The sequence below is a fragment of the Parambassis ranga genome, chromosome 9, assembly GCF_900634625.1.
Source record: "Parambassis ranga chromosome 9, fParRan2.1, whole genome shotgun sequence".
Classification (NCBI taxonomy): domain Eukaryota; kingdom Metazoa; phylum Chordata; class Actinopteri; family Ambassidae; genus Parambassis; species Parambassis ranga.
In genome coordinates this window covers 5,415,683-5,442,568 of record NC_041030.1, presented here as the reverse complement: position 1 = coordinate 5,442,568, position 26,886 = coordinate 5,415,683, and the positions used below count along the sequence as shown (strand labels likewise).

Below are 26,886 nucleotides of genomic sequence, written 5' to 3'. Positions count from 1 at the left end.
TATTGACGGTCCTACAGTGATCAAATGATGTCACCTGCATTGCTGCCCCCTACAGGGCTTTAGAAGAAAGACACCAACAAAAAGAAACGTATATCAATGTTTAATTAAAAAAATCTTTTACAGAGTATAAAATTACAAATTATTTTTGCTTTAATTATGTTACCTTAAGTTTCTCTTTCAAAACTTGTCAGAGCAGCGACTTGTGAATGTGCATTTTATCATTAGAAGGTGAATCCCTGCTATTGTGTCCATGCAGACTTATCTACAGGGCCACAAGCTGCATAAGCACTGTGTGAGAAGTGAAGAGGTACATTCCAGCCAGCACTTGTAAAATTTAAAAAGAATACAAAAACAAGCAAATGTGCAAAGGTATTGAGGGAAAAAAGGAAGGTGCATGTATGGGCTGTTTTAGGAGTTTAAATTGAGGCAACTGGACTCAAGGATTGTTTTTTTTTAAGACGTTTCTATCAAACGATGTATGATAGCATCCACAGATATATGTATGGGCTTGTATTTTACATTGACACCTATGTGTCTGTGTTATTTACAGTTGTCTTTCAGACAGTATGCAATAAATTTGGCGTTAACCCCTTTTAACCCAGAGCTGTTCAGGCAGCTGTGAAACCTCAGTCACAGGCCTGTTTAAGTCAGCCACCTGACTTAACAAAGCACCAGACATGGTTTTTTAGATGCAACATTTACAGTCATCTGAAATGTTTTGGCTAGCATCATATAATTTCTCAGTGCTATATGTGAAATCTAGACACTGAGCTGTTTTACATTATGTACATGTTCACACAGTGAACTCGAGACAAGCAGCAGTGGCTCTGCATAAAAAAATCTATTTACAAGAATCATGTCAGAATTTGCTGAATCTCAAGTTTTGCTGATGAACTTTAAATAATCTATAATGAAAGCATTTTAAAATTATGCTGATGGAATGTGTGAAATTGCTCACTCATTTCACAGCATTTCGATCTAAAATCGTTGTTTGAGTGTCAGTATAACAGCAGTTATAACTGAGTTAGTATGGCAGTGTCAGACGAAGCTAATCAGACCAGATCAGGATATTTTTAAGGGTGAAAAAACATCATGAAATATTGACATTGAAAACTCTCACAGATTTTTCTATTATTGTGAAAAAAAAAAGATATGGCTTACATTTAGGGCCAGAGTCTATACTACCTGTGCTACCCGACAGTAATAAAAAGTGGCCTTAAAAACAAAAAGATTGGTCCTCAGTGTGATGCCTGACAGAGCACTGTAAACTGCAACATAATGTAATAATGACACCATTTTGCTCCTCTGGATCACCAGCAGCTTCTCACTGAGGACAGTAGGTCACTCATAGTTGGCACCATGTAAGACATCACACCTTAGGTGGAGGTACTGGCCTCAGAGCCTAGTGGACAAAAAGAGATGGATTAAATACAAAATATTAACAGGTAAATATCATTATAGCAGAGAAGGGAGTTACCTGACGTGCGTTGCTGTAGTAGTTCTGGTTTGTGGGTTTGGGTCTGTTCCCTGCTGGAGGCGGTGGAGGAGGAGCTCCTTTTGGTTTTGACATACCAACCTAGGATAACAGCTGTTCTTAGTAATTGTACTTTGACATATTGCAGCTTTACAAAGTGTCTTCCATTACATTACCTGTCCGACTGACATGTGTTGACTGGGTACCTGCCCTTTGCTCACGTGTGGAGTGGAGCTGGGTGTCTGCTTTCTGTGTGTACTGTTATGCAAACAAAGGTTTAAGCTGTGTGTACTCAGTGTAGTCACACCAAGAAGGATTTGTGCAGCGATTACTTACGTGGGTAATGTGGGACTCTGTCGTTTTTTCCAGATGAACCCCACCGCACCAGCTATGACACCTAAAAGCACTAGAATAACTGTCACCACAATGGCAGCAGTTGCTCCTGCAAAAGGGGGAGTAAAGATTGTGTTTTGGTGAGGCAGTGCAACATGGTGCATGTGTGTGTTATTGAAGACAGTGTGTAGACGGATCCTACCAGAAGAAAGAGCACTGAAGGCTTCATCTTGTGAATCACAGCGAGGAGGCAACCAGCCTGGTTCACATTGACACTGACTCTTGTGGTTACACACCTGGAGAGCAAAATGATGTTTGTAAGACACAATTTTAATGGAAGGAAACATCAAAGCCTGTCTATAAAAACTGTCGTTCCAAAGTTGAGGTGTCCTGATGGCAAAAGCCTGGTGTCCTTTAGACATTAACCTCCATTTTGAAAACTAAAAATGAAAAATGAGCTCTAACAGCGGGGTTAGTGGTGTGTACTCACAGCGTGGCCGGGGCAGTTAGCTGAGCAGTTTACGTTTCTGTAAGCCGTCGCTAGATCCACACACTGATTCTGGCTGCACACCTTGAAAAGTGGCACAAACATGTACACTCAGGTTTAATTCTGCAACACGTGGATGATTTCTCAGTTGTCTGTAGATGATTAAAACCGTTACCTTTGCTTCTCCACATATAGTCCCTGTGTCCACCTGGCCATAGTCTTTGGTGTAGTCATCAAAGAAAGCTGCCTTGCATTCTCCGAACCGGACCATGCGGCCGTAGTTTGGGCTGTCAATACCATTGTGGCAGAAGAGCTTCCCACAAAGCACGTCTCTGCAAAGAGAAGGAGGGTTTGTTTGCTTTTATTTCTGAGTCAACTTATTCAAGAAAAAAAACTTTTGCACCTTGACTCACTGTCGCTGACAGGGGAAGTACTGGTCTTTGTCACGTCTGCAGAAAGCGTAGTAGACTCCTCTGGTGTTCTGGTCGTAGCAGTACTGTCCGCCCTCTGTAGCAGCTGAGGGGATGACATGAGCAGTAACTTTTAATGTCATTTCAGATTACAGGATGTTAAGTAGAACAGGTCACATGAAAGAAGAGGCCACTCACATGCTCCGTACATCTTGATGCATTGGTTCGACCTCTGTGGACACTTGCCATCGTAGCAGTATCCCCGGCCTTTATCACACAGCAGCCCGTTCACAGCGAACACATCCTCAGGACAGGTGGCGCTCTTCCCATCACAGTACTCTGCCAGATCACAGTCATCCTGCTTCCTGCGGCACTCCCTGGAGCGAGGTGAGATCTGTGTGGAACAAGGTAACACAGTTTATTTATGTAAATATATTTATGTAATATTTTCAACAGGCATTTAACGCTGCCACACAAATTGTTTTGTTGGAATAAGACATGTTTGGAGGGATGAAAACACTTTATTAGGAGTGTTTAGGAGGAGTGTGAAGATTATACTATTGTTGAATATTTTATTAAGCACTACTGGTTGTGTTCACTACACTAATAAAATGCTGTTTTATTATATTGCTTTGCAATCGATGATTATTTCCTCTTCTGATCTATTTTTAATGTTGCAAATGTCCACTAGAGGGCTGTAGCTGAGTGGATGTAGGGATTTCATATTGACTCACCTTACAGTTGTCGCAGCACTCGCCTTCAGCACACTGTGAGCCCTCCGTCAGGGTGCAGGTGGTGGCATTGCAGCACGGGTTGGTGCACTCCTGAAAACATCAGGATTAACAAAACTCAGCTCTCTTTTTTTAATTAATCTTTGATCCCTTCTTCTTGTGTTTTTTGTTTTGAGAAAATATGAACTGGAAGTTTTTTTTACAATTTGGACATAATAAGCAAATGAAAATGCGCACTGTGCAAATTCATGTTTCAGTTCCTGGCTGTATTTTGCATGTTTTCTGTTACTCTATACTCTCTGACACACGTTTTCATTTCCTATAACATGTCCACAAAAATCTATTTTACGGAGTTGCTGCTGTAAAGCCCGTGACTTAAGGGTAGGACAGGGGGGAAGGGGGCTGGAGTTTGTTGTTATGGATATGCTGAATACCTTTAGAGGCAACCACAGGTCGGAACACGACTGTAGAGAGGAATGTTCATCCAAGTAAAAATTGCAATTGTTGTTTAGGTGTTATATGATACAGTAAGGTGCAGTGGAAAACCACACACAGTGGTGTGTGTCTGTGCAAAAAAAATGCAAGTAAAATAATAAAATCTTAATAAAAGTATTGAACAACCCTCAGGACCCCCAGAACCTGCACAGGTACGTAATAAAAGATATATAAGAAAAAAGAGAGCTTTCTATTGGTCCATGAATGCACCAACTGAGATGGTTGGAACTGTTGGAACATATGACCAAATCTGCCTCAATTAAAATTTCCCTCAAGACAAAAAATGGTCACTGCCAACATTTTCTGAGAAAAAAAAAGAAAAAAAAAAGTGTAGGCCTACTTCTCCACTTCCTACCACAGCTAGGAAGCCATGAGAGACACCCTTGTCTCACTTCTAATGCTCACATGCAGAATATTTAATATTTTTATACATTTGTAACTGTACTGCAAAAACACATGCTTGACTTCTTTCTACTTCTAACCTTTCTTGTGCTGTTTTCATAGAGGTGTTTTCGTAGAAGAGACAATTGTAAGTGTGTAGTATCTAATGGTAATCTGTTCTCGTGGTGTATGTAACAAACGTGATGTATGTAAAAATACTTTTCTTAGTCTATACATTGTATGTGCCAGGATGCTAACAGACGTTGTTTTAAGAGTTTAGATCAGTTCACTCTGAAAGACTTCCTAGAAGAATGTGTCGGTGCATGTCAGGTTGCATCAGACTGAGGTACCTCAGGACAAAAAAACTTCAGTCATGAAAACAGTGCTATGCATTTTAGTCTCAGAAAATAATAGCTGTGGGGAAGACTGTGTGTCAGACTGGAGCGTGCACAGACAGTTTTTAATAGTTGAACAATCACAGCATTAATCATATTGTGATGAGTATAGGTTTGTGAAAATATCCAAAACAAAGTGAAATGCTGCATATCTGTGTTGAATGAGTGCTTTGATAGCGTATTTACCGCCACAGTTCCACAGTCGCATTGCTCTCCACTTTCCACAAAACCGTTCCCACAGACTGCAGGAGCCACCAGACCCCTGTAGTCTGGTTTGTTCAGCAGACAGCTGGGGCTGCGTTCTGTCAGATATTTTTCATAGTTGTTGCTGCTGCAGCTGCTGAAGGACCGAGGAATGTTCCAGCTGAAGGAAAGCACATTTGACCCAATTAGCATCAAAGTTCTTTGAAATTAAATTACACTGATGTTACTGATGATACTATGATTCTACACTGCTTTAACTACATTAGGTCTTTTAATATGTACCACAGTAATGACTTTTTAACCTGTCATCTGAGGTGAAGTATAACTCCTTAGAGCTAGCAGCAATCTCACAAACTGAACAGGTACGGTAAGTCAATTGTGTCTAAAACTGCAGTTCCTCAGCCTACCACTTGAGGCTGGCTCCAAGGTGAGTCAATTCCCATAGACCCCCATGAACCTTACAGCAGAAATAAACACCCTTCCATCCATTGTATTCTACTTATCTGGGGTTTGGTTGCAGGGACAGCTCAGGCCCCCTCCCCCCAGTTACCTCCTCCAGCTCCTCCACTGGGGGTACCAAAGTGTTCCCAGGGCAAGGAGAGATATAAGCCCTGAGGTCTCCATGTAGATGGACATGCCTGAATCATCTCACCAGAGGCATATGAATGAGGAACCCTAACCCAAACCATCTCAACACATGGAGGAGCAGCAACTCTACTATGAACTGTTCCTGGTTGACAGAGCTCCTCAGCCTATCTCTACCACTAAGAGAGATTCTAGTCACACTGTGGAGGAAACTCATTTCAGCAGCTCATTCTTTCAGTCACAACCCTTAACAACCGGTGAGTAGGAAGGTAGATTGACCAGTGAACTAACTTGAACTTGAACAGACCACAGCTGAGCCCACACGTGTTGACAGCTCATCCTCAGCTGCAGACAAGATGTTTTTCGACTTTTTATCATTATTATTTTTATCTTTCCCGAAAAGTTGCATGACATCATAATGTAACTTGACTTAGCAGAGTTAATATCAGCTGCCCTCCCTTATTCCAGTTTAACACAGATGACTTCACAGATAAGAAACTGGAAATACACTCCATAAACTACCAGTAAGAAGCAAATGAGCATCACTCTAACTCTAAAATGTGTAACTATACCAAACAAATGAGTCTTTTATCTGACCTATTTCTACAGAAGCACCTTTGGACTGAGGCTTTAGAACTTCTATTACCTGAGTGCTGCTGCCATAATGCAGCTCTCCCCAGTACAAGCACAGCTGCTGGAGTCGTCATGGTCCATGCCCAGGTTATGGCCCATCTCATGGGCCAGTGTCGCTCCGACTGCAATGGCACGGTCATTGTGATCCTGGGAGGTTAAAAAAGACACCTGTTACACCTGTCTGCTAGCCATGTTGTGATTGTCTGGATACAACAATGTTTTCAGTTTCTGTTCATTTCACATCACATCTGATTCAGAGAACCACAAGGTTGAGCACCTCACCTGTACTACCCCGACAGAATGACCGGAACACAGAGTCCCAATGAAAGCAAGACCTACAGTTGCTCCTTCAAAATCAATACCACTGCAAGAGAAGATGAGAAAATATTTTATAAACGTATGACTTTATCCATTTATTCCAATTAGACAGGCAGTCATTTGTTTGAAATGAAAAAAAAAATGCATGTCGAATTAGGGGAACCATGACTGCATCAGCAGCACTGTGGGTTTCATTTGGTTACTTGCGTGGAAAGCAAAGACATGATAACAATGCTGCCACGAATCCACTGAGTTACAGATCTAAACAGGTACAGGTACGTATTTAATGGACAGTTGGCAGCTCTAATCATTTGACTTTCAAATACAGGTTTGTTCAACTTATCAAGGCATAGACCTGCCCACACACACACACACGTCTTCCTAATAACTGGAGTGATGCAAGTTTAAAGGCGGTTAGTGCTACCTTGAAACTGACTTCCCTGTTCTTTTCCAAAAATATTCACAAAGTCACATTTTGTGAGTGGTGAGGCCATTTGTACTCCAATGTGAGAATACACACGAGTTACACAAGTATTGTGTAGAAACCTTAGACTTTGAGTACATAAGGATCTGATGTATCAGTGGGGGGTAAACTTGGAAAATATGCTGCATGTTGACTAATTTGGGGCTTAGTGTCATTCAAACCTAATGAGATGTGCATTGTCGTGATTTTTCCTCGGCATCAGCTCAGAGTTCCTCCACGACATGAAAGCGTTGAGATTGGCCCCGGCTGGAGGGGTCACAGATATCAAGTCGCTGCTGGACCAGATCTCCAGACCCACCAGAGCAATGAAGGTTTTCAGGGGCTTGTATACCTGCAGAAGATCACCAGGAAGAAACAATAAGGAGGCAGGTAACATCTACATTTCTTTTTTTAAATGTGCATATATGGCAAAATCCTTGACTAACCATGTTGACAAAGTTGACAATTTCAAACATCCTCTTTCTCAGAGCTGTCTGGTCTCTCTTCATCTTCTCATACTGAAACACCATGCCTTCATGTTAGATCACATCCTGTTGGTGTCGGCAGTGGTTTCATTAGAAAACACTGCCGACACCAACAGTGACTACACAAGGTTCATTTATACTATATAAATATATATATATATATTTGGTCTTGTGATTTACAAAAACGTGTACAAAAACAGGCAGAAGACTTCCTGTTGTCTTACCGCACGATTATCAGCAACGAGGAAGAGCTCAATGTATTTCTGCTGCTGAACAATGGAAATACCCTAAAAGGTCACAAAAATAGGAATGAGTCTAAATAATGTGTGGGCATTTCATCTGTAGATTTGCAACACTAATAAACTACCGCTGATCTGGAACGACTGCGGCTTGTTGGGGGTTCAAAGTCGTCACTCCAGCTGGTGTTGGTGACGCCGCACACTGCAGGTGTGAAGTTTTTCTCATTAAAAGTTGTCACTGCGTGATCACCCTCATCATCACTTGACAGGGGCTCGATCAGGTACCTCTGGGCAGATGTCCTGAAGTAACCCCTAAACAGAGACCATTCCAGTTAGACATTTAAGGCCTCCATATTATTATTTTACTTGGCTAAAAATTAAATATGTAGCTAGCAGCTATAATTGGAATAATAAAATATAGCCACAGGAGGGTGTTTATGATCTTATCCTCTGCCACTGCCCACCACCAGCCTCCAAAAAGCCTGTGTGACACTGGCAGGAGGGTGTTTATGATCTTATCAACCTGCCCACCACCAGCCTCCAAAAAGCCTGTGTGACACTGGTACGAGAACTGGCTACTCAGCTAGTCTGCTGTTTTGTTTTTGAAGAGTTATGTATCATTTACTGTTTGCATTGATGACATCACTGCCATTGCTCACTGACTGCTGTGAGCTAAAACTAGGGCAGCTTATGCTACTCAGCTCACACATATTTTGTGACTACAGTTATGCTACCTGCGCAGCACATCAGACATCAGAATTTAGCCACTGACAACGTTCAGCAGTAAAACAGACTTATATGCTACATAGGAGATGATGAAGAAACAGCAAAAAATCAGGTTCTAGACATAGCTGCATTTGAAAGGTCTGTATCAACTACAAAAGTTACATGTTGTGAATGAATCCTCCTTACAGCCTCATCTCTACCTAAATTCAACCATAATGGATTATTATGTGTTATTACACAACAGCTCACCTGAGTCCATCACAAGTGCTGATACTAACAGATGACCTGCTGTCATTCACAATTCTGCCATGGTAGTAGCAGTGATCCTGTAAGAGTACGAGCATGAAATGAAAGACTGGGTTATTAAACAGGAAAATCGAAATCTATCTTTATCACATGTTTTTTTTACAGCATTTACTCTTAAACAACAAATGTTTCATAATATTTTGTCTGGTTTAAATGGAATGCTGGCATTTTATGATTGAGGAACTGAGACTCACAGATGCAGACACTTACAATGTCATGTGGCGCTGCAGTTACTTGAGTCCCATCATCGTTGTAGTAAGTCTCAGTGTAGTCTTTGGTGAGTAAGTCACTAATGACGACAGACAGATAAATGGAAATATGCACATGATTTACCTCACTAAAGTTGGAGACAAGGCAGAAAACATGAAGTCTCTAGTTGTGTAAGAAGTGGTTAAAAGTTTTTATCATGTCTTCCTTTTTTGTGAAAAGGGAAGTAAAACCAGGAAGTTGCTGTTAAACATTGTTTTCAACAATAACTAGATAAATGTTTCTTTACTTCCAGCTTTATGATTAAAATAATCATCCCAGTTTGATCTGAGTGACCATACCAATTGTTCATGTCAAGTAATAAATATGAAAAAAAAACTTACTTATTTTTCTCTAGTTGCATTTCAATGTCTTTTCCTCCCACAGTCATTACATACTTAATAGTCTCTGGTCTTAGGTGCTGTGGGAAAAAAAACAAATATTAAGTGTGAGAGCACAATATTTGCTACAAAGTCTTGTGACAGAATTTAAAAAGAAAAACCTGCCTCTGCATGTCTTTTTCTGACTGTGTGAATTCTGACAGGTCGAACCACTTCATAGTCCTTTGCCTCTTCAAACTCGTGACTGTGGCTTTCTGTTAAGACAAAACACACATTATATGAATCCGAATCCAATTTTGCATCTCTTATTGTGTGTGCGAGCAGAGTTTTGTTCAGAGCACAGTATATTGGCATGCAATAAATCATTATTGGCTCAGCCATTCACTCCTTATCTATAACAATACAACTCAATATTAGTGCCGCTTGTGGTCATCGTGAGGTAAAAGCAGCCACAGGGTGTATGACTGTGGGCATCTATATAACAGCCAGTGGTGGTGTCAGTCTTTGTGCAGGACACAAAGAGATGAAACGGATATCGGTCTTCTCATTTGACTAAGAAGATTTGGTTACCAACAGACAATCAATTATGGCTCCATAAGTCTTTGTTAAAATGTTGAAATGTTGAACATCTGCCTTATGTTTACTTAAAGTGTACGCAGGGGTCAGCATAACCCAACATATTTTCAGTACAGATTAAGGATGTCACTGTTATATCAAGTCAGCATATTAACATAGAAATAAAGATAAAGGATAATGGAACCAAGTTATGTGTGGAATCTCAGTCAGACTTTTCACTCAGCCCATCTGTACACTGAATGGCCCCATGAGTCTCTCTGCTTTAGCCTCTGGCTTAAGAGAAGTTCATTCCAGAGAGAAAAAAACATGACATCTGTTACACATCAAGCGCCTGTATCTGCAGCTTTATGGAGAAAAACGCTAAGGTTATCGAGTAGATTGATGATATCTAAGCTCATAACAGACCACAGATAAGATGGCTGGGCTGATTGCTGCTGCTGCTGTGTGACCTCTGAAATCTCTGACAATTGTGTAACAAAGCTGTCCTGTAATCACAGGATTTTCTATTGTCTTTGTTTTGCATGACACGTTATTATGAAGTGTTTACAGTATCAGCACAGGATCTGCAGCTTCACCATGGAAGCTACATGTAAACTCTAAACATATGTGAACAGGAAAAGGGATATTCAACTTTCAAATCTAACATTTGCATAATAATTACCATTTGGAGATGTGCTTTATGACTTAAGCTTGTTTTGCAGAGGTTGTTGAAGCATTAAAAGCCAACTTCTGAGGGTTACCAAAATTGTCTAGATATGAATGGATGGATACACTGGATTCTGATCAGTGACAGAATATGGTGTGGGTTTTTTGGCTGCACTCTGATAAGCCTACAACATGCACTTATTCACAATAGCGCTCATTATCGTCACCACGGATACCAAACAGAATACACTGCAAAATATAGTAAGATTTACCTGCTGAAAACAGACTTGTCTGATTGTATACATGCTTATCAGTAATGCTATCATTAAAATTGTGCTTTAGCAACACAACAGTGTGGGTTAACACAGCATTTCTGTGTTTACTTTTATGGAAACCAAGCTGTCTATACAGCAGTTTATTGCTATATTTAGGCAGATAGATCAAACTAGTGATAAACCAGAGAGAACATTTTTGGTCTGCTGTCTGATTCCTTACTTGCCATATTAATAGGGACACTTCTGCATAAATTTATTCAGATCCTGATCTGACATCAGCTCTGATTCACCACAAACTGTTTCAGTCCATGCAGTATCGACTGATGTTTCAGATTTATTGGATGACATCCTGTCTCTCATCTTTGTCGGATGTTGTGTCACCAAAGTAAAGAAACAACTGTACTCCCCAAACTATGAAAGTGCCTTAAAGGAAATGACTACGTCCGTCTGAGTCACAGCTACCATGTGCCCATAGTAGCACCTGAGAGGGTGTTGGTTTGTTTGTAATCCAGCCCAGAAAGTGTGTCACAACAACAGCAGCGATGCGTTTTAAAGTAATTCCCTTACTTATCTTGTTTGGCTTATGAAGTATGTGTAGGTCGTGTTTACAATATAACAACAGCTATTAATTGTCAGGGAGGACTTTACACAAGAAGACACTAATCACGTTTCATGACTATGATCTCACGGAAGCTAAACATAATATAAAAACTTCATTTAATTCATGATATGCTTCAAAGCACTGCCTATTGCTCAGAAACCTACAATTTAAAGTGCTCTGAATAGAGCTAGCCTTTAGTTATTAATTAGCCACTGTGCTGAGTGGAGGTAACAGTATCCAGTGACTTACCTGAGGGCTTGAGCGAAGCATTTAGGATGAGGACCCACAATAGGAGTGTTGGCGTCATTGTCCAAGTGCAGACAGTCACTGTAACAGAGCAGATCAGGCCCCTGATCAGGCTTTATACTGTCTACCTGCACACTGCAGTGCTGTTCTAGCGAGGCCACGCCTTGTCCTCCGGCCCCCCTGGACCTGTCATAGCCACTTCCTCATTGACAGCAGACTTAGAGCACGCTCCCAAAGCGGCCCAAACACGCCCCTGCTTCTCTTAAGGAATGCAGGAAGAAAACGGGTGTGTTGTGGTGAGAGGTTAACTTGCATTCTCCCATTACACACTTGTGTATTTTATCAGCTGTAGCTTAGATTCAGCAGCAGTTTTAAATCTCCTACCTTTTTTCTTGGTTGAAATTTGTCTTTCTTCCTTTTTTTAAAGCCATAAATCAGCAGTTTGACTCATTGTGTGTTGTGGCTGAATGACTCACTAACACTACATCAGCCATATGGTAATTTCCGCACACACCACTTCTCACGCTGTCATCACCACCTCATAAAGTTTCTCACCATCTCTGCCAAATATAGACACTAAAAGTGAACTTCATCTGCAGCAGTGTTGATGCCTCTTCCTCTGCCTCTCCGTCCCTCTCCCACTCTACACTGCATGCTTGGAGTCACAGCGGAGACAAAAGCATCCAAAGACAATAAGACCAATGTGCATGCTCCCTTGTCAGCAGACTTTGGACAATTCAGGACACGGGGTTAATGTGGGTGGCTCAGTAGGTGGAGCATGGTGGACTTATAGCAACACTGTGTGATAGTATCATAAGCATACAGGCAGTTTTTTTTGCTCACACAACTGTGATCAAACTTATAATACACAGCATGCATTGTCATAAGTGTCCAGAGGTTTTTTTGTTTCTTTAAAAAAAACAGCAGGAATTAAAAATGCAAAAGAAATTTGACTGATTGTTTATGTCTGGTAGAAACCTTCTTGACTGTAAAACGGGTTAACAGATGTTAGTTTTTGCAATTTCAAGATGCTCATTCATTTCTCATAGGTCCATTCATAGAGATGTGACAGAACAATTGCCTTACTGTGAGGCTATCAGGCTGCACCCAGAGACAAAGTGAATTCCCCATTCTGAGTGAAAACAGTGCATCTTTAACCCTCTGGTTCTTATAGTCAGAGCAGCAAAAGTATTAAAGAATCATCCATTCAGCTTCATATGGCTGATCAGGCTCTGACTTACACATAGAAAGAGGAACCTGCAATAAATAGTCCTAAATAAATACCATACCAACATGTTTGGCTACAGTGAATATGAGTTTGTCTGCCAACACAGTGTCCCAAACTACTGGTCACACTGGTTTTGCCAAGGTTACGCCAGGGTCAGGAAGTGAATATCTTTGTGATTCACAGAGTGCTGATTTCAAAGATGATGTACATTAGGCCATCAAGATTTGTACTCTTTGTGTGAGGAGTTAAGAATTTACACAAACACAAAAAATCCAGTTTTCATAAAGCCTATGATTCACAAACAGCTTAGGAGGAACCTCTAGGATCCTCTAGTTTTAATTCCTTGAAGCCTACCTGTACAAGATACTCATTGATGATGGAGTATTTGTTGTCTTCGGCATCTCTTCTTCAATATTCTGGTAAAGAAAACAGACAAATATGATAAAGAAGGGATCTCTTAGCATATGAAAGACATCATGACTCATGTTGAGAGGACAATGTCCTTTTTGGAACTGTTTTAGTCACCTGCAAATTTAGCCAATGACAGTCTACAAGACTGCAAACATTTAAGTCAATTGTAATTAATGAATTTGACATTTGATTCATGTAAGTTCTTGTAGCCCAGTCACACTCTGACTTGAACTCTGACTGTGGATTTTGATGTTTTGAAATATATGCCGTTTTATTTTACCTTTGACTTTTGCCCTGCGTTGAAGTTATTACCGCAGGCTGGGTGATCATCTATCAGAATGAGTATGACTGCTGACTCCCTCCCCCACCTGTCTGAGACTTACCAACATACCACTTCCCTTAAAAACCATCACACTCAGCTGACTGCACACACACACACACACACACTGCGCCAATAGAGTTTACATTTTGCTACCATCAATATCATTAGCTTACCTTTTTAATCCAGGTAAGTGGATCAAACGCTGTAGTTGTTGGGTTCAGTCTGCAACCAGCTCTCAGTCTAACCTCCCTCTGTTGTCTTCCATAGCAACAACACAGGCCATCAGGATTCGGCACTCATGAGATAAAATAATGATAATATCTGCATTAGATTAAACAATCATATGCAGGCTGTAAAAGCAAAAAGGGGGGACCCTTGTGTTTGTTGTTGTTGTTTTTTTTTTTGCGGTCAAATTAAAATGTGTAGTTTTTTTTTTACCATTGTTTGCAAGAAACTATAGAATAGAGCACAAAAAACATTCTAGTAATCATCCAATATCTATGAAAGGTCAATAAGAATCAAATATGTATATGTATGTAGGTCCATGTCACAACACACAGCCCAAACACCTGTACCATAAATTTGTTTCACCTCACTGTTATAACCCGACACTTTCATTACACAAATCTATGACAGAGATCTGATCTTATTAGTAAAGGCCCTCAAACGGATTTCATGAAAGAACATAAAAACACAAGCTAATAAGAAGCCTGTTGCCACATGCTGACTGAGCCTTATTAACTAAAACCACCTACTCCATGTCCAAGTCCAACATCACCAACCTGACCGGTTGAATGTTAGCAGCTTCAGCTCTGCTCCCCACCCACTGTCCGAGTGATGGCAGGCTGCTACTACACTAGCTTCCACAAGCATGAATAATAAGTTTGTTTTAAGTAGTTAAAAAAATTCAAAAAGCATACGACCATATGTTTTCCCCTTGCTTCTCTCTTTCCTTAAACACTCACACAAAGCTGCTGCAGCTAACATTAGCTTCCTGGCTCTGCATGCTGCGTTGGTCACAAGCTAGCACAAAAAAAACACGCTGTATAAACTATGTCACGGCATGATTTTATACTGTAAGGCGTAATGGTGCCATTATCTTATTAGCATTAAAATGTACAGAAAAAAATCAACTTTGTTAATAAAACATGACTTAATGAGTTATTGTCACTGTGCAAAAGTCCTTCGGAGTACATGCACGTCATTAATGCAACGTTAGGCTTACCTGTGCATTCACTGCAGGCCTCTTCTGGCTCACCGCCATTCAGGGCGGTCCTTGCAGAGCTGTCTTCCGATAAGCCCCGCCCAGTTAAGAAAATGGACCAATCAGCGAAATGTCCGCCAAAATCGGGCCTTGTGCGTCAGTTCTGGCAGTGAATCCAGGCGTTGCTTTTCTATACACTGGTATACACTAAAAAAAAACAGGTCGTGGTAATAATGGATTTGCAAAAGGAAAGTTAGAGTGTGCTTTTCAGACACTAACATGTGAATTCAGAGACATCAGGACTGTCTTCAAATTCCCCTCATGTCCACAGATTGTCATTAAAAATTGTACAAAAATTCCATGTTAACAAACACACACACAAGAGTATATGAGACTTTTATGTATGAGACTTTACACACACACATACATTAAATATACACAACAGCAATGACCAGTAGTCATATACAAATACATGTACACACACAACACACACATCTGCCCACACACACACCCACTGATTTGCCAAATAAAGCATCTTAAATGTATTATAAGACATACCAATAATTGTTTCCAACCCACCCACACACAATGACTGAATGCTGTTTACTTCTGAATTATATTAAGCAGGCTGCTGACTCGAAGCCACATCTTACTCCTTCCTCCACATCCTAAACAAATATAATCAGTGGTTTGCAGTGCACACCAGTACCAGTGGAGGGCAGTCTCTTCATATCACATCCTTACAGCTGCAGTAAACCTGACCTGGCTACAGAGGGCTCTGACACAACACTAAGTTCACCACAAGTCTGATATCAGTCAAAGTCATCTTTAAAGCTAGTTCAGGGTTTATTAACATATTTCATTAGGCCACTTTCAGACACTTTAGACACTCTTATGAGCCACAAAAGTCAAAAAGAACAACACAATGAAGTTGTGTTTATGTGCTGCCAGCCTCAGGCAGTGTGCTGCAGCTGATCTGTGGAAGGACAGCTGGCCTGCATGACTGGACATCTGTGGAAAAGGGGACTTTATCGATCATGCACACAGAAATTATGGCACTACGGTCTCTCCAGCAGCATGACCTTGTAGATCACAGTTTATTCAGACTGCAGAATTTTCCAGTTTCCCTGCAGGCAAAGATCCATATCACATTAGAGCAGAGCAGATCGACCCTCACGGTTGACATAGTATCATAGTGCATGGGAAACCAGATGTTATCGTTCACCTGCAACTTAAGGAAAGAATGTGAAATTGCACATTTTCAGAGTGACTTGATTTTTTTTAACTTAAGAGAAAAACATGATGCCACGTTACTGCAATATTTTAACACATTTAAATATACTTGCATAGCACCAAGCTCACCAAAGATAACCTACTGCAATCACACAACAACACTGTCAGCAATATGTAAATATATTTGTTTTATATTGTTTAAATGTAAAATATATATTATTAATTGTAGAACTGTTTACAATTCCAAACAAATATTCAAACACTTTTTTCTCAGACGATTTAGTGCACACTATTTGGCAGGAATTCACAAAAACAGCATTTATTACACCACACACTGAGCAGACAGTGCACACATGCATTTGTCTTTTTTTGTTTTTCTTTCTTTTGTCATTTAAACTATTCTCTTTGTGTATACAATATTTATACAATAACCCATCAGTCGGAGTCAGAGCGTTTCCCGTGTTTTTACGGGATCCTGGCTGGACACATGTCAGGTTGTTTATTTACGCCACGTGCTGCCGCCCAAACTAGAGCAGGGGTTGGCTAGGGATGAAGCACGGCTAAAACATGGACTTACACCCATCAGTACTTCAGTTTAATGCAAAACTCTGAGTCCATTAGTCATTGAGTGTGTGCATGCTGAGTGGATCACCAATGCTGTGGAGATAGAGGGTGACCGTTGACCTATTTTCAGCCCCCCCCCCCACTGTCTTTGTTGTTGTTGTTTATGATCTGTTTCACACACTGAGAAGTCTTATAGCCAGGATAAGAGTTGTTGTTTTCCCTCTCTTACCATAGTGTGTCTGTTGTCTACCATGGATATAGATATAAAAGACTCATAGCCATGAGGGAAGACATCCACAAGACTGTCTCACCAGCAGACCGGTTTAAACCAGCCTAAAGCTGAAACTAGCTTTCAGTTCCACATCCAACCTACCACACTAAGCACTTCTAAACCTCCCTGAGCTCAGAAAAAAGTTTCTGAAAGAACAGCTGATAGACTTCCTCCTAATCCGTCTAGTTTCACTGTTAATTCATATTACATTAGGCCTTCCTTCTTTTAATTCATTGACATGTTGACACAAATGTAACCCTTCCTTTTTATAGCACTTGCTTTTGTTCTCCAGCACAGAAACAGGAAGGAAAAGTCTTTCAGGCACTATAACTCCAGGCCAATAAATGTCAGATGACGGTAAATAAGACTTATTTTGCATAAGTGTTCCTTTTCCTTCTGTCTCAGCAGCAGTCCAGTGGTGTGATTGAAAGTGTCTCAGTCTGCCATCACTACACCCTTTCACAGGGATGAGTCATTTTCATGGTTCCCATGTGTCTGCTGCATGGGGGATGTGCTAAGAAGTACCATTGCTTTCTTGAAAGTGGGAGAGTTACTGTAAGTCATACTGTATATGTTTCATTTACTTTTCAAAATATCAGCTTATAACTCGACAAAAAAAGTTAAAGTAGGAGAAATCGGGAATACTGGTCACAGGTCAGAGATCACTTATATAGTTTGCTTAAGTTTTCTGATTTTATCCGATCTGTATTTTTTAAGCTTTTAATGGAGAATCACAGTCGTGGCAATTCAGCTGAAAGATGAATAACTTTTAATCTGGTCTGTAAAAAATGTAATTTACTAATACTTTTGAAGTTGACATTTTGAATACATTTATTCAATTTCTTGTGATTATAATAGACTTAAAAATTATTCTGTTCTTTTATTTGAGATTAATAGAGTAGTTGGTGCTGTGAATTTTATCAACATCTGCTGAAATTGCACTTTTAGTCCTCACGTTTCTGCTCAAAAACTACAGGGCTTTATTCCACAGACATGACCCACAGTACCCCCAGTGTGACATTTCCTATCTATGGGTGTATTCTCTCAGATTAATCAGGACTCCTGCTGCAGATTACTTGTACATCAGTTCAGACTTGCGTGTTGCTCCCACCGGTCTCTCTGATGTGACCTTGCCCTCCCACCACGGCGAACAATAGACCTGATGTCGGCCAGCTCCAGCACTTTCCTTTACCTGGCACTGGACCAGGCTCCATCAGTTCATGTACTCTGCTGTGCTTAACAGGGAGTCAGCTCATTTGGCCACCTCACTGTGCAGTGGTGGAGAAGCAGATGACTGGAGCACAGAGCGTCCAGTAGAGTGTTAATTAGTTTCACTGAGTAAGAACTAGTAGTGTGTATGATGTTTTATAAAAATATTCAGTCACAATATCAAATGAAACTAACATCTACCTGCAAAACTCTGTTCTGTTTCCTCAGCAGAGACTGTTTCTGCCTCAAGTATAACAGGATGTCACAATTTATAAAGCGTTCTGACTCACTGCTTGTTTGCTGGTGCAGTGTTATGGTGACCCAGTCAAACGCTATAGCAGTATCCTCCCTGTCCCTCCACCCGCCCACCCGCTTACTACTCATGTTGTATCCAAACCGTATCGCCATAGCGACAGTAAGGAATCTGAGCTGTGATAAGCCGTGAGCAGCAGTGCATCCAGGGTTACCTCTCTCAGGGATGAAGAGTGCTTTACAGTGCCACCCTGCTCTGCTAATGATAAACAGAAACTGTAACAGCATATGCGGGCATGTCTGTGTTTTATAGCTTGTGTGAGCTTTGAACTGCGCTTGGATAAGGGTATCCCTGTGTCTATCATGCCTCCATAAACACAATTGTTATCGTGTGTTCTGTGTGTATATCATTAAAATGCAGCGCATGCAGCACTTAAAGGGTTATCCTGCCAATTTAGCAGTGACCTTACTTTAAACAGTTGGACCTACAGGAGTAAGACTCCAAAGTTCTGATGTAGCTTCAGGGAAAGAATGAACAACATATAGATAGGAGAAATAAAATATACATTGGGAAAGTGTCACCTATAGGTTTCTGAAAAGCTGTTGCCATGTTGGCTTTTAACAGGCAGAATTGGAGCTGGAGCTGGAATGGCGCTGACGTGGCCAGGCAGTCGTGGAGCGAAGAAGCTTATGCTGTGAGCAACCCTGTCAATCAGCAGTCAAGCCCATATTTTTGCAAAATTTAATATAACATAAAAAATATGACTATGTTTGATGTCACCTGACCTTATCAATGGAGACGAAACCTATTTTGGTACCAGGCTGTACTACATTTTAACATGGAGGTCTATGAGGATTAAATCGCTTTTGGAGTCAGCCCCTAGAGGCTGTGGAGGGAACTGCAGTTTTTTTTTTACACCCTAGAATGGTGACATCTAAAAAAAAAACTCTCTAAAAAAAAATGTGTAGCTTCTGCCTTTTAAAAAACACAAGGACTTATTAAAAGTTAGTTATATTTGGTGTCCTAATAAATCTTAATAATCAAATGACAGAAATGACAAAACATCCAATACGTCTTCTTATTTCTTTATTTGCTCAGACAGTGGTGCTACTGTACCGGAACAGCTCCCATAAAATAATATATTACACAACAAAAGCTGCTATACTCAGGGTTACATCAGAACTTTGCCTTTCAGTTACTGTACCAGTAAACTATCCTTCAACAAGCACCCCGTACATCAGAACTGTTAATATGATCCACCTGATCCAGCGGGGCATGGACATACAGGCACAGCTCAGCATCCTGGCTGGGGGAGCATCGCGTGGACAGATGAACAGTAGGTTTTTTGGCCTCGGGCCCCTGTGGTGCAGCCAGCCGTGAACCCGAGCAGCAGCCGGATTGAGCTGGTTCTGTGCGATGGTGCCTTGTGCTAAGTCATTTAATCTGCATGGTCCCTGGAGGGCAGGAGGAAGCAGAGGAGAGTGGAAATACGAACTCTTAGTTGTGTGCAACTGTGCCTGCTCGGTCTATTGTGGCCCTGATGCTGCTCACTCAGCAGGAAAAACAACAGTTGAAGATTAAAATAAAACCTGGTGGTTTTTCTGAAGCCTTTGTGCAGCCTTTGGAAGAATTTAAATTAAGGTAATATGATGTCAGGTGCAGTCTAAGGCATAAAAACTAATGATGGAGAGATGAATGAGGCAGCTGTGTTACTCATGCAATATGTTATTAAATGTCTCTTGCCTTTTTCTGGGAAATCCTACACTTAATACTTATTTCCTGCTCTTATTTACTATAATTGGCTTGTTTTTTATTGGCTCGACTGGACCCCCTGCTTAATGTGGTTGCAACAATGTCTGTAGTGAGTCAAAGTTCACCTGTATTACCATCAGAACCCCTGCAATGCCAGTTAAATCTGAGCAATGATTATCTGCTCCACCCGTACCACCACTCTGAAATCTCTCTCACACACACACACAGTCCCTGTACACCCACGCGAACACACACAAACACCAACCCACTGGAGACTCCAACTCTCCCCAAATGTCCTTCCTGTGCTAATGTTACATAAGCAGCCACTCTACCAAACAGACATGCAGCTAGTGGCAGATTCCAGTAAAGTCTGCAGCCAGATATAAACACAGGCCTGAATAAATACATTCTCGTGCTGTGACCACAAAGCCTGCGGGGGTTCATTATTCATCATCATTACGGTACTCGTGCATGCTGCTAAGAGTCATTTAATTCAGTTTACCGCCATTCAAGGCTGAAACAGCTGTTGGTTTGTTTTCATTTATATTTAGCACAACCCAGGAAATTGTTTTTATGAAATGTTTTTATATTGTTCTTGGTCCATCTCTATTTTTTTTAACCAAACCATTTGATTGACTCTTGTAGGTCATTTTCTGATAAAGAGGTCTGATTTGGTCTGGTCTCAGCAGACTGCACACAAACAACAAATTCATTTATAAAACACTGCACATCCATATTAGGGAAAAGCAAGCAACCCGAGATTGGTCAGTATCACTGAAGTACACAGGATTTAGTACAAATGTTGGCATTTCGTCTTCTTACATCACCTACTTTCTCACCAAGCATCACTGCTTGTTTGTTTCACTGGCTGGTCTTTTCTCCCTGATGAAACACACATCAAACAATCACACATTAAAATCTGGGTCACAGTATGTAAAATAACAAAATCTTAACTAGTACAGCTACTCTTTGCATCGTCTTTTGGACCTTTTTGCATGACTACAACAATTCTTGTGGGCACACTCAAACAACAGCTGTCACTTTATCACGATTTTCTCAGTGTGTGTAACTTTTCCTCCCTGGAGGTCCCTGCTGGGATTAGGCTTTGGGTATTAAAACAGTGAATTTTACTACACAGATTAAAACATGTTTTGGGGATTAAAGGGACAGTGCAAAGCTTTACTTTAAATTATATTTCTCAGAGATATTTCAGTCATGGAGTTCCACAGGCTTCCTCTGGGTAAACACAGCAACTCTACGTCTAACTCTTGGATGCCTACTCTTTGCAAGGAGGGCTCCCGAGTGAGCCTGGTGCTGCTCAAGGTTTGTTCCTGTTAAAATATATATTTTTTGTTGCCTCACCTGCTTGCTAAGGGTCAGGCTTTTTTATTGTTGTTTTTATTTCCTCCTTAAGATTAGTTGACAGCCATAACATCAGCATCTACTAGCTCACCGTTTAAAACTGTTAATTAGATTTGCTTCCATCATTGAGACAGCAGAAGGAAAGAGTTAATATGAAAGTAAAATCAGCCATCACCATATTTCCACCATGTTTTCAACTGTTTCAGTAAAGCACTTGAGTAAATGTATGTTGCACCCTCTTCTTTCACAAGGACTGCTGATAAAGCACCACCAACTGAACCAACTATCAATGTGCAGATTTGCATAATTACATTTATGTATTTATTTTAAGCCTTTATTTGACTGTATAAGTGGAGAAGCAATGAAGGTGACACACAGCAAAGGGTTCAGGCTGGAACACATCCTTGGTTACTGCAGTGAGGACTGTGGGCCCAGATTATGAGGAAACCAGAGCTTTCTGAGTTCCCGAGGTTTGAGATACATTTCCTGGAAACACACTCAGGGACAATTTCAAAAATCGTTTTGTGTCTCGATCACAGTATTGCAATTAATTTCACTATTTAGTTATCAAACAGCAACAGAGAATTCCCTTTTAAGATAATATTACCTCAGTGATCAGTGCCAAATCAAATGCCACAGACTATATAATGACTCATGTTGTGCTATCGCTGCCTCCTATAGAATCAGGCTACAACTGACAAATATATTATATAATATATCACACCTTTGTGCCTAAAGTACAGAACAACCATAAACAAAGACGACAAGGAGGGAAACACAGCAAAATTAGTCCACATGGATAACCCTGGACATTGACCCTGTTGCTTAACCGATACGGCGTCGCGACATACCGTGAGGTCTTATCTCTGACCTGGACTATTTTAGGGACATTTGGGAGACTGATTATGCAATTTGAGCCAAATGTTAAACAAGGGAGTGAGTAAACCCACTGAGGTTTCTTCTCCTGGGGTAAAAAGCTGACAGAACCTTTGAACCCAGGATAAATTTAGTGTCTCTTTTGTTATGATAAAGTCTGAATGCTTGGGATGGACAGGAGAACAGGGTCAGTGGCTCAGGTTTCCGTCTACCCGCTGAATCCTCATTGTGTGCTGCTTGTGTCCTGAGCTTCTGGGACAACTTTGGGGTCATAAATATGCCATTTCCTTCTTTTTTTAAAAAAATTGAGGGGCAGGGATGTTCTCTGTCTCCCATTGAAAATGTCATGCCAGCTGGAGACAAGACAGGTATCCTGTGGCGACACTGTTCAGGCAGACCTGGAGAACAAAGCAGTCAGCGAGGATCTGGGTATTGTTTCCCTTCAGACTGAGCAAGAATTTTTGCTTCATTGTTGTACTCAGCAAACAAAGTCAGTGCCACATGCCGGGCATACCGTGCATGAGTTTTTATTCTGCAAGAAAAAAACACTTCCTCAGCCACAGTGTTTTTTTCCATATAAGGCACCAGCCTGCTGTCACACTTGCAGAGGGGACATGTTTGGGCAAATGCAAGTTATCAGAAACACTGTTACACCAACACGGGATTGACACTTGTTTATGAGGAGCTTTTCAAGTGGGGGAACGCCTTGCAGCCTTATCAGCTTGGGTCAGCCACGCTGCACAGGCCCCGGGTCACCTCCAGCTGTAAACAAAAACCCTCTCATGTAAAGTCCAGAATGTAAGCCAAATATTTTTAGCTCACAGCTAACTGGAAAAGGAAGATTTTATCTGATGTAGCAATTTTGGGAGCCACACAGTCATTTTTACTTTTACAAATAACCCCTCACCTACCTAATACAGCGGCTTGTTTGTTTGCAGCAGGAAATGAACACCACACAGTTCTGTGTTTGAGACTTTTTGTAAACTACTCCTCAACCAGCAGGTGAAAAGAAACAAATGAGTCATATGAGCCAATACATCCTGTGTCCTTATTTGACTGTGTCCTGCATGAAAACAGGGGCATGGGTTTGCATATGGACCATAGGGACATGTTACAACCAATATTTTGGGTTAGGCAAAATAGTCCCTCAATATATTTAGCATTTATTTTTTTATATAACAAAAATATGTTTTTTTCACATATATTTTGCAGACTCAATAGTAATTGTAGTAGTCGTTTTGTTTTCCAATTTCATATGGAATTTCTGTATTCCAGAGCTATAGAGCGACAAGGTAATCCATACTGCAATCTCATTGGCTGAAACAGATTGTCTGCAGGCTCTCCTTACATGGACATACACAAAAGTGAATCTAGTGGTGGCAAGTAGAAAAAACAAGGAAGAGAGCACAGGCCTTTGTGTTGTGCTGTCAACTTAAGTTATCTGTGGTAGCCTGCAACTTCATATCCTCATAAAAAAGTAATTTTTCTGCTTTGTTGATGACATTAAATGCCACCAAAAAAGAAAAAAGATACATGGAGCTATTTCAACACACAGAGAGTAATTAGTGCCCAGAGCAGGCTGCCATTAATGCACTATTAAAGCTAATTAATTAATCATTTGTGTACAGGAAAGACAGTATAAGGCAGATGCAAGCCAGGGTAATGAGGAATCAGTGCTTGATAAATTCAGAATGTATTTGGACCCAGTATTGACTCAGTCATGTTTTGTAAGTACCGTAGTCTAGGCCAAACTCATTTGCTTAATATAAGGTATATCCTTACTAATGTTAAAATAGTTATTTGATTACATAGGAAAATCAGAAATCCAGTACAATGATTGGGGGTGGTTGTTGTCCCTACCAAAGCATGTAAATAACACATTATCTCTCCATGTAGTGCTTTTATTTTCACATTTTATTTAAGAACATAAAGTTGTCTGTTGAAAATGTTTTGTTTATTCATATTAGGTTGAACTTATTGGATCATTTTGAAGGTTGGATTTGTGATATGTTGTTTCCCTTTCCTTTTAATAACAAATGCGTTAATGACATTCAAGCCTTAGATTACTGCACACAATAGTAAATAAACCTATCCCCATTTAGAAAATACATGATCAAAAGGTGAGTCCAAACGCAGCCGTTCTCGTTTTTTTATACAAAAAAAATACTGAATTTATGCATTTGTATTTCCATAGTTTTAGTTAGTCCATAGTTTACAGATTTATAGCATCTCAGTGAGAGACATCTCTCTTCCCTTTAGAAGTGAAGTGATATTTTGCTCGCCGATTTCATCAGAGTTGTGCGTATTTGTGGAGCCGCATTCTCCAACTGTGCTCCGAGAGGCGGTGCTTCTGTCTGCTTCACGACGGCTGACGTCACCAATGGAAGTGCGCTCTGCCAAAGCGCGTCCCACACGGCTCTATAAATGTCCACGGGCTCGGCTGTACTGCACTCACTCACTCCCAGCCCTCGTTGACGTAGAGCCGCTCCGGCAAAACAGTGCGCACCGAGCAACTCATCCACAGCGAGTTGGAGGGCCACAGTTGGGAGAAGGGACAAAGCCAGATACATACCGGAGAGTCAGGATGTCTGCGTACCCGTGCTATGAATCCCGCCGGGTCAGCCCGTCTGTCTACGGCAACAAGTTTGACACAGCTCACCGCAAAAAGGCCGTTGGCAACATTTTTGAGAATGTCAACCAGGACGCGTTGATGAGGCTCTTCCAGAAAACGGGCGACATGAAGGCGGAGGAGAGAGTGAGGAGCATCTTCTCTTACACGCAGGACCCGGAGGAGACGGCACGATCCCTGATGGCTCTGAAGCAGCGAAAGAAGGACAAGTTTATGCAGATTGCGGGGATGGTCCGGCAGCTGCTCAGGCTGCGCTGACTGTGTCGTGTACCAGGCCATCACCGCCTGTGTCTCTCTCTGTCGGCTCCTGCGTGAGCTGAAGGTGAAAACACTCCCAATGTGACTGGGTTATCGCCGCGGACGCGGCTCACCTGTCGCCCTGGAAAAAGGTGCGTCAGGTGCGGATCGAGAAGGTGCAGCCAGGGGCGCACTATATGGCGAGATCCGGCTACTGTCGCCTCATGGAACGGAGGCGACAGCTGAGACTGCTGCTTGGAGCAAAAAGAAGAAGTGACTGGGAATATGAAGGGATATGCACGTCTTCCCCCCTCCCCAGACTTGAATTCATGTATGCATTCCTATGGATGCGTGACTGTGAAGCAGCACCTTGTACATGTGCACATCACTGTGTTGATGCTGGTGCACAGCTGCAATATGAGACTATACAGTGCCGAAAAAAAACCAATGCCTGTCCTGAACACATGCCTTGTTTCTAAGCTTCATTTTGTTGTATGAACACTAACATTAGTGGCCACTAATGTGTTATTTTCATCAAATGTTTCAGCACAACGATTTGCATTTGTAAAACCTTCCTTTGTTATTTTTTTAAAATAAATGATTCCACTGAAAACTAAAGTTGAACCCTTGTTTGTCCTTATTAAACATCATTCACATGATTTTTGCATCCTCTTCATATTTGACACTAGCTGAGGCTTGTGGTGCTGACCTTTATCATCCAAGGATTACTGAGGAGTCATGGAGGACAAATGACAGGTTTACTATATATCGCAGGTCTGAATCAGGATGGAGTGAATGCAGCATCTTACCCATGACCTCAGTGTTGGTCACACACAGGGAATCCCCGACAATACACATCACCATGGCAATAGATGGTGTTGACCTCACATTCCATAAGAGGAGAAAAGAAAGACAGACACAAAGCAATGTGGTCACTTAGTGTTGAGTCATGTAATCTAGGATTGTTGATTAGTAATAACAAAGCACATTTCAGGGAGTGCTTTGATGCATTGTGACACATAGAGGACATTTGTAGGGAATATGGTTACTCATAAAAGGATGTGGTTAACCTTTACTGGGTTTTCCTTACAGCTACTGCGCTTTGTGTGTGTGCTTCCCCAGACCGGCGTAAACCAGTTTGGATCAGGTCTGTGCTGTGAGGGTGGAGGAGGCAGGGAGTGGGGCGGAGGGGGGTGGACGGCTTCTCCACATAGCGTGTTTGCGATGGAGTCTATTTAATCATGCCTGCTCTTTAGATAAGAGCCTGTCTAAGTAGCATTACAGGGTTTAGATGCGTAGAGGCTTTTCCTCCGCGCCCTCTGATTCTTTACCCTCGACTACAGCATAAACGACCCCACCATTACCGCAACCACCTGCTACAATTACAACTCCCATCTCAGAAGCTTTGTGGTATATTTTGTGTCAGCAATAGGGCGGGTGTGTACGCAGGCTTTAGACACAGAGATCACTTGAGTGGATGCCTGCTAATCTGCTTGCTTTGATAGTCCCTCTACCAGCTCAAACCAGTTCCCTGGGTTGCATGACGACATCTGACTGCAGGCGCTTCTTGCATGTGCTCACTGATATGTGAAGGCTTGGCTGTCGCCCTAAGGCACGGAACTCTCAGGTGAATAGTCACCAGTGGAGTGCTCGCATGCTGACACCAGAAACTATCACAAACAACAGCGTGTACTCTTAAATGTAATAGCACAGGTGTCATTTTTAGAGGGGCTTTCCTGT

At 41.3% G+C, this 26,886-nt stretch overlaps 2 protein-coding genes across 4 annotated transcripts; one reads left to right on the top strand and one right to left on the bottom strand.

Annotated features, from left to right (window-relative positions):
• Positions 1–143: 143 nt before the first annotated feature.
• Positions 144–15,358, bottom strand: LOC114441834 (zinc metalloproteinase-disintegrin-like brevilysin H2a). Of its 3 annotated transcripts, XM_028414937.1 has the most exons (24): positions 13,730–13,828; positions 13,178–13,239; positions 11,599–11,676; positions 9,418–9,506; positions 9,256–9,332; positions 8,876–8,954; positions 8,609–8,685; positions 7,762–7,945; positions 7,619–7,681; positions 7,356–7,427; positions 7,092–7,261; positions 6,411–6,492; positions 6,142–6,275; positions 4,893–5,070; positions 3,439–3,528; positions 2,903–3,098; positions 2,708–2,810; positions 2,470–2,626; positions 2,298–2,378; positions 2,010–2,103; positions 1,811–1,916; positions 1,651–1,732; positions 1,478–1,576; positions 144–1,402 (listed from the first exon to the last, which is right to left on the bottom strand). In XM_028414937.1, the coding sequence occupies exons 3-24, from the start codon at positions 11,654–11,656 to the stop codon at positions 1,370–1,372; spliced, it is 2,304 nt and encodes a 767-aa protein (XP_028270738.1). In that variant the 5' UTR covers positions 11,657–11,676; positions 13,178–13,239; positions 13,730–13,828; the 3' UTR covers positions 144–1,369. The 3 variants fall into 3 exon arrangements, with proteins under 3 accessions (XP_028270738.1, XP_028270740.1, XP_028270739.1); XM_028414939.1 differs by lacking the exons at positions 13,178–13,239; positions 13,730–13,828 and adding an exon at positions 15,340–15,358; XM_028414938.1 differs by lacking the exons at positions 13,178–13,239; positions 13,730–13,828 and adding an exon at positions 12,151–12,265.
• A 9,363-nt stretch (positions 15,359–24,721) lies between these two features.
• Positions 24,722–25,764, top strand: tcima (transcriptional and immune response regulator a). The gene has a single exon (XM_028414461.1). It carries the CDS (start codon positions 24,865–24,867, stop codon positions 25,165–25,167), a length of 303 nt encoding a protein of 100 aa, XP_028270262.1. The 5' UTR covers positions 24,722–24,864; the 3' UTR covers positions 25,168–25,764.
• Positions 25,765–26,886: the final 1,122 nt, after the last annotated feature.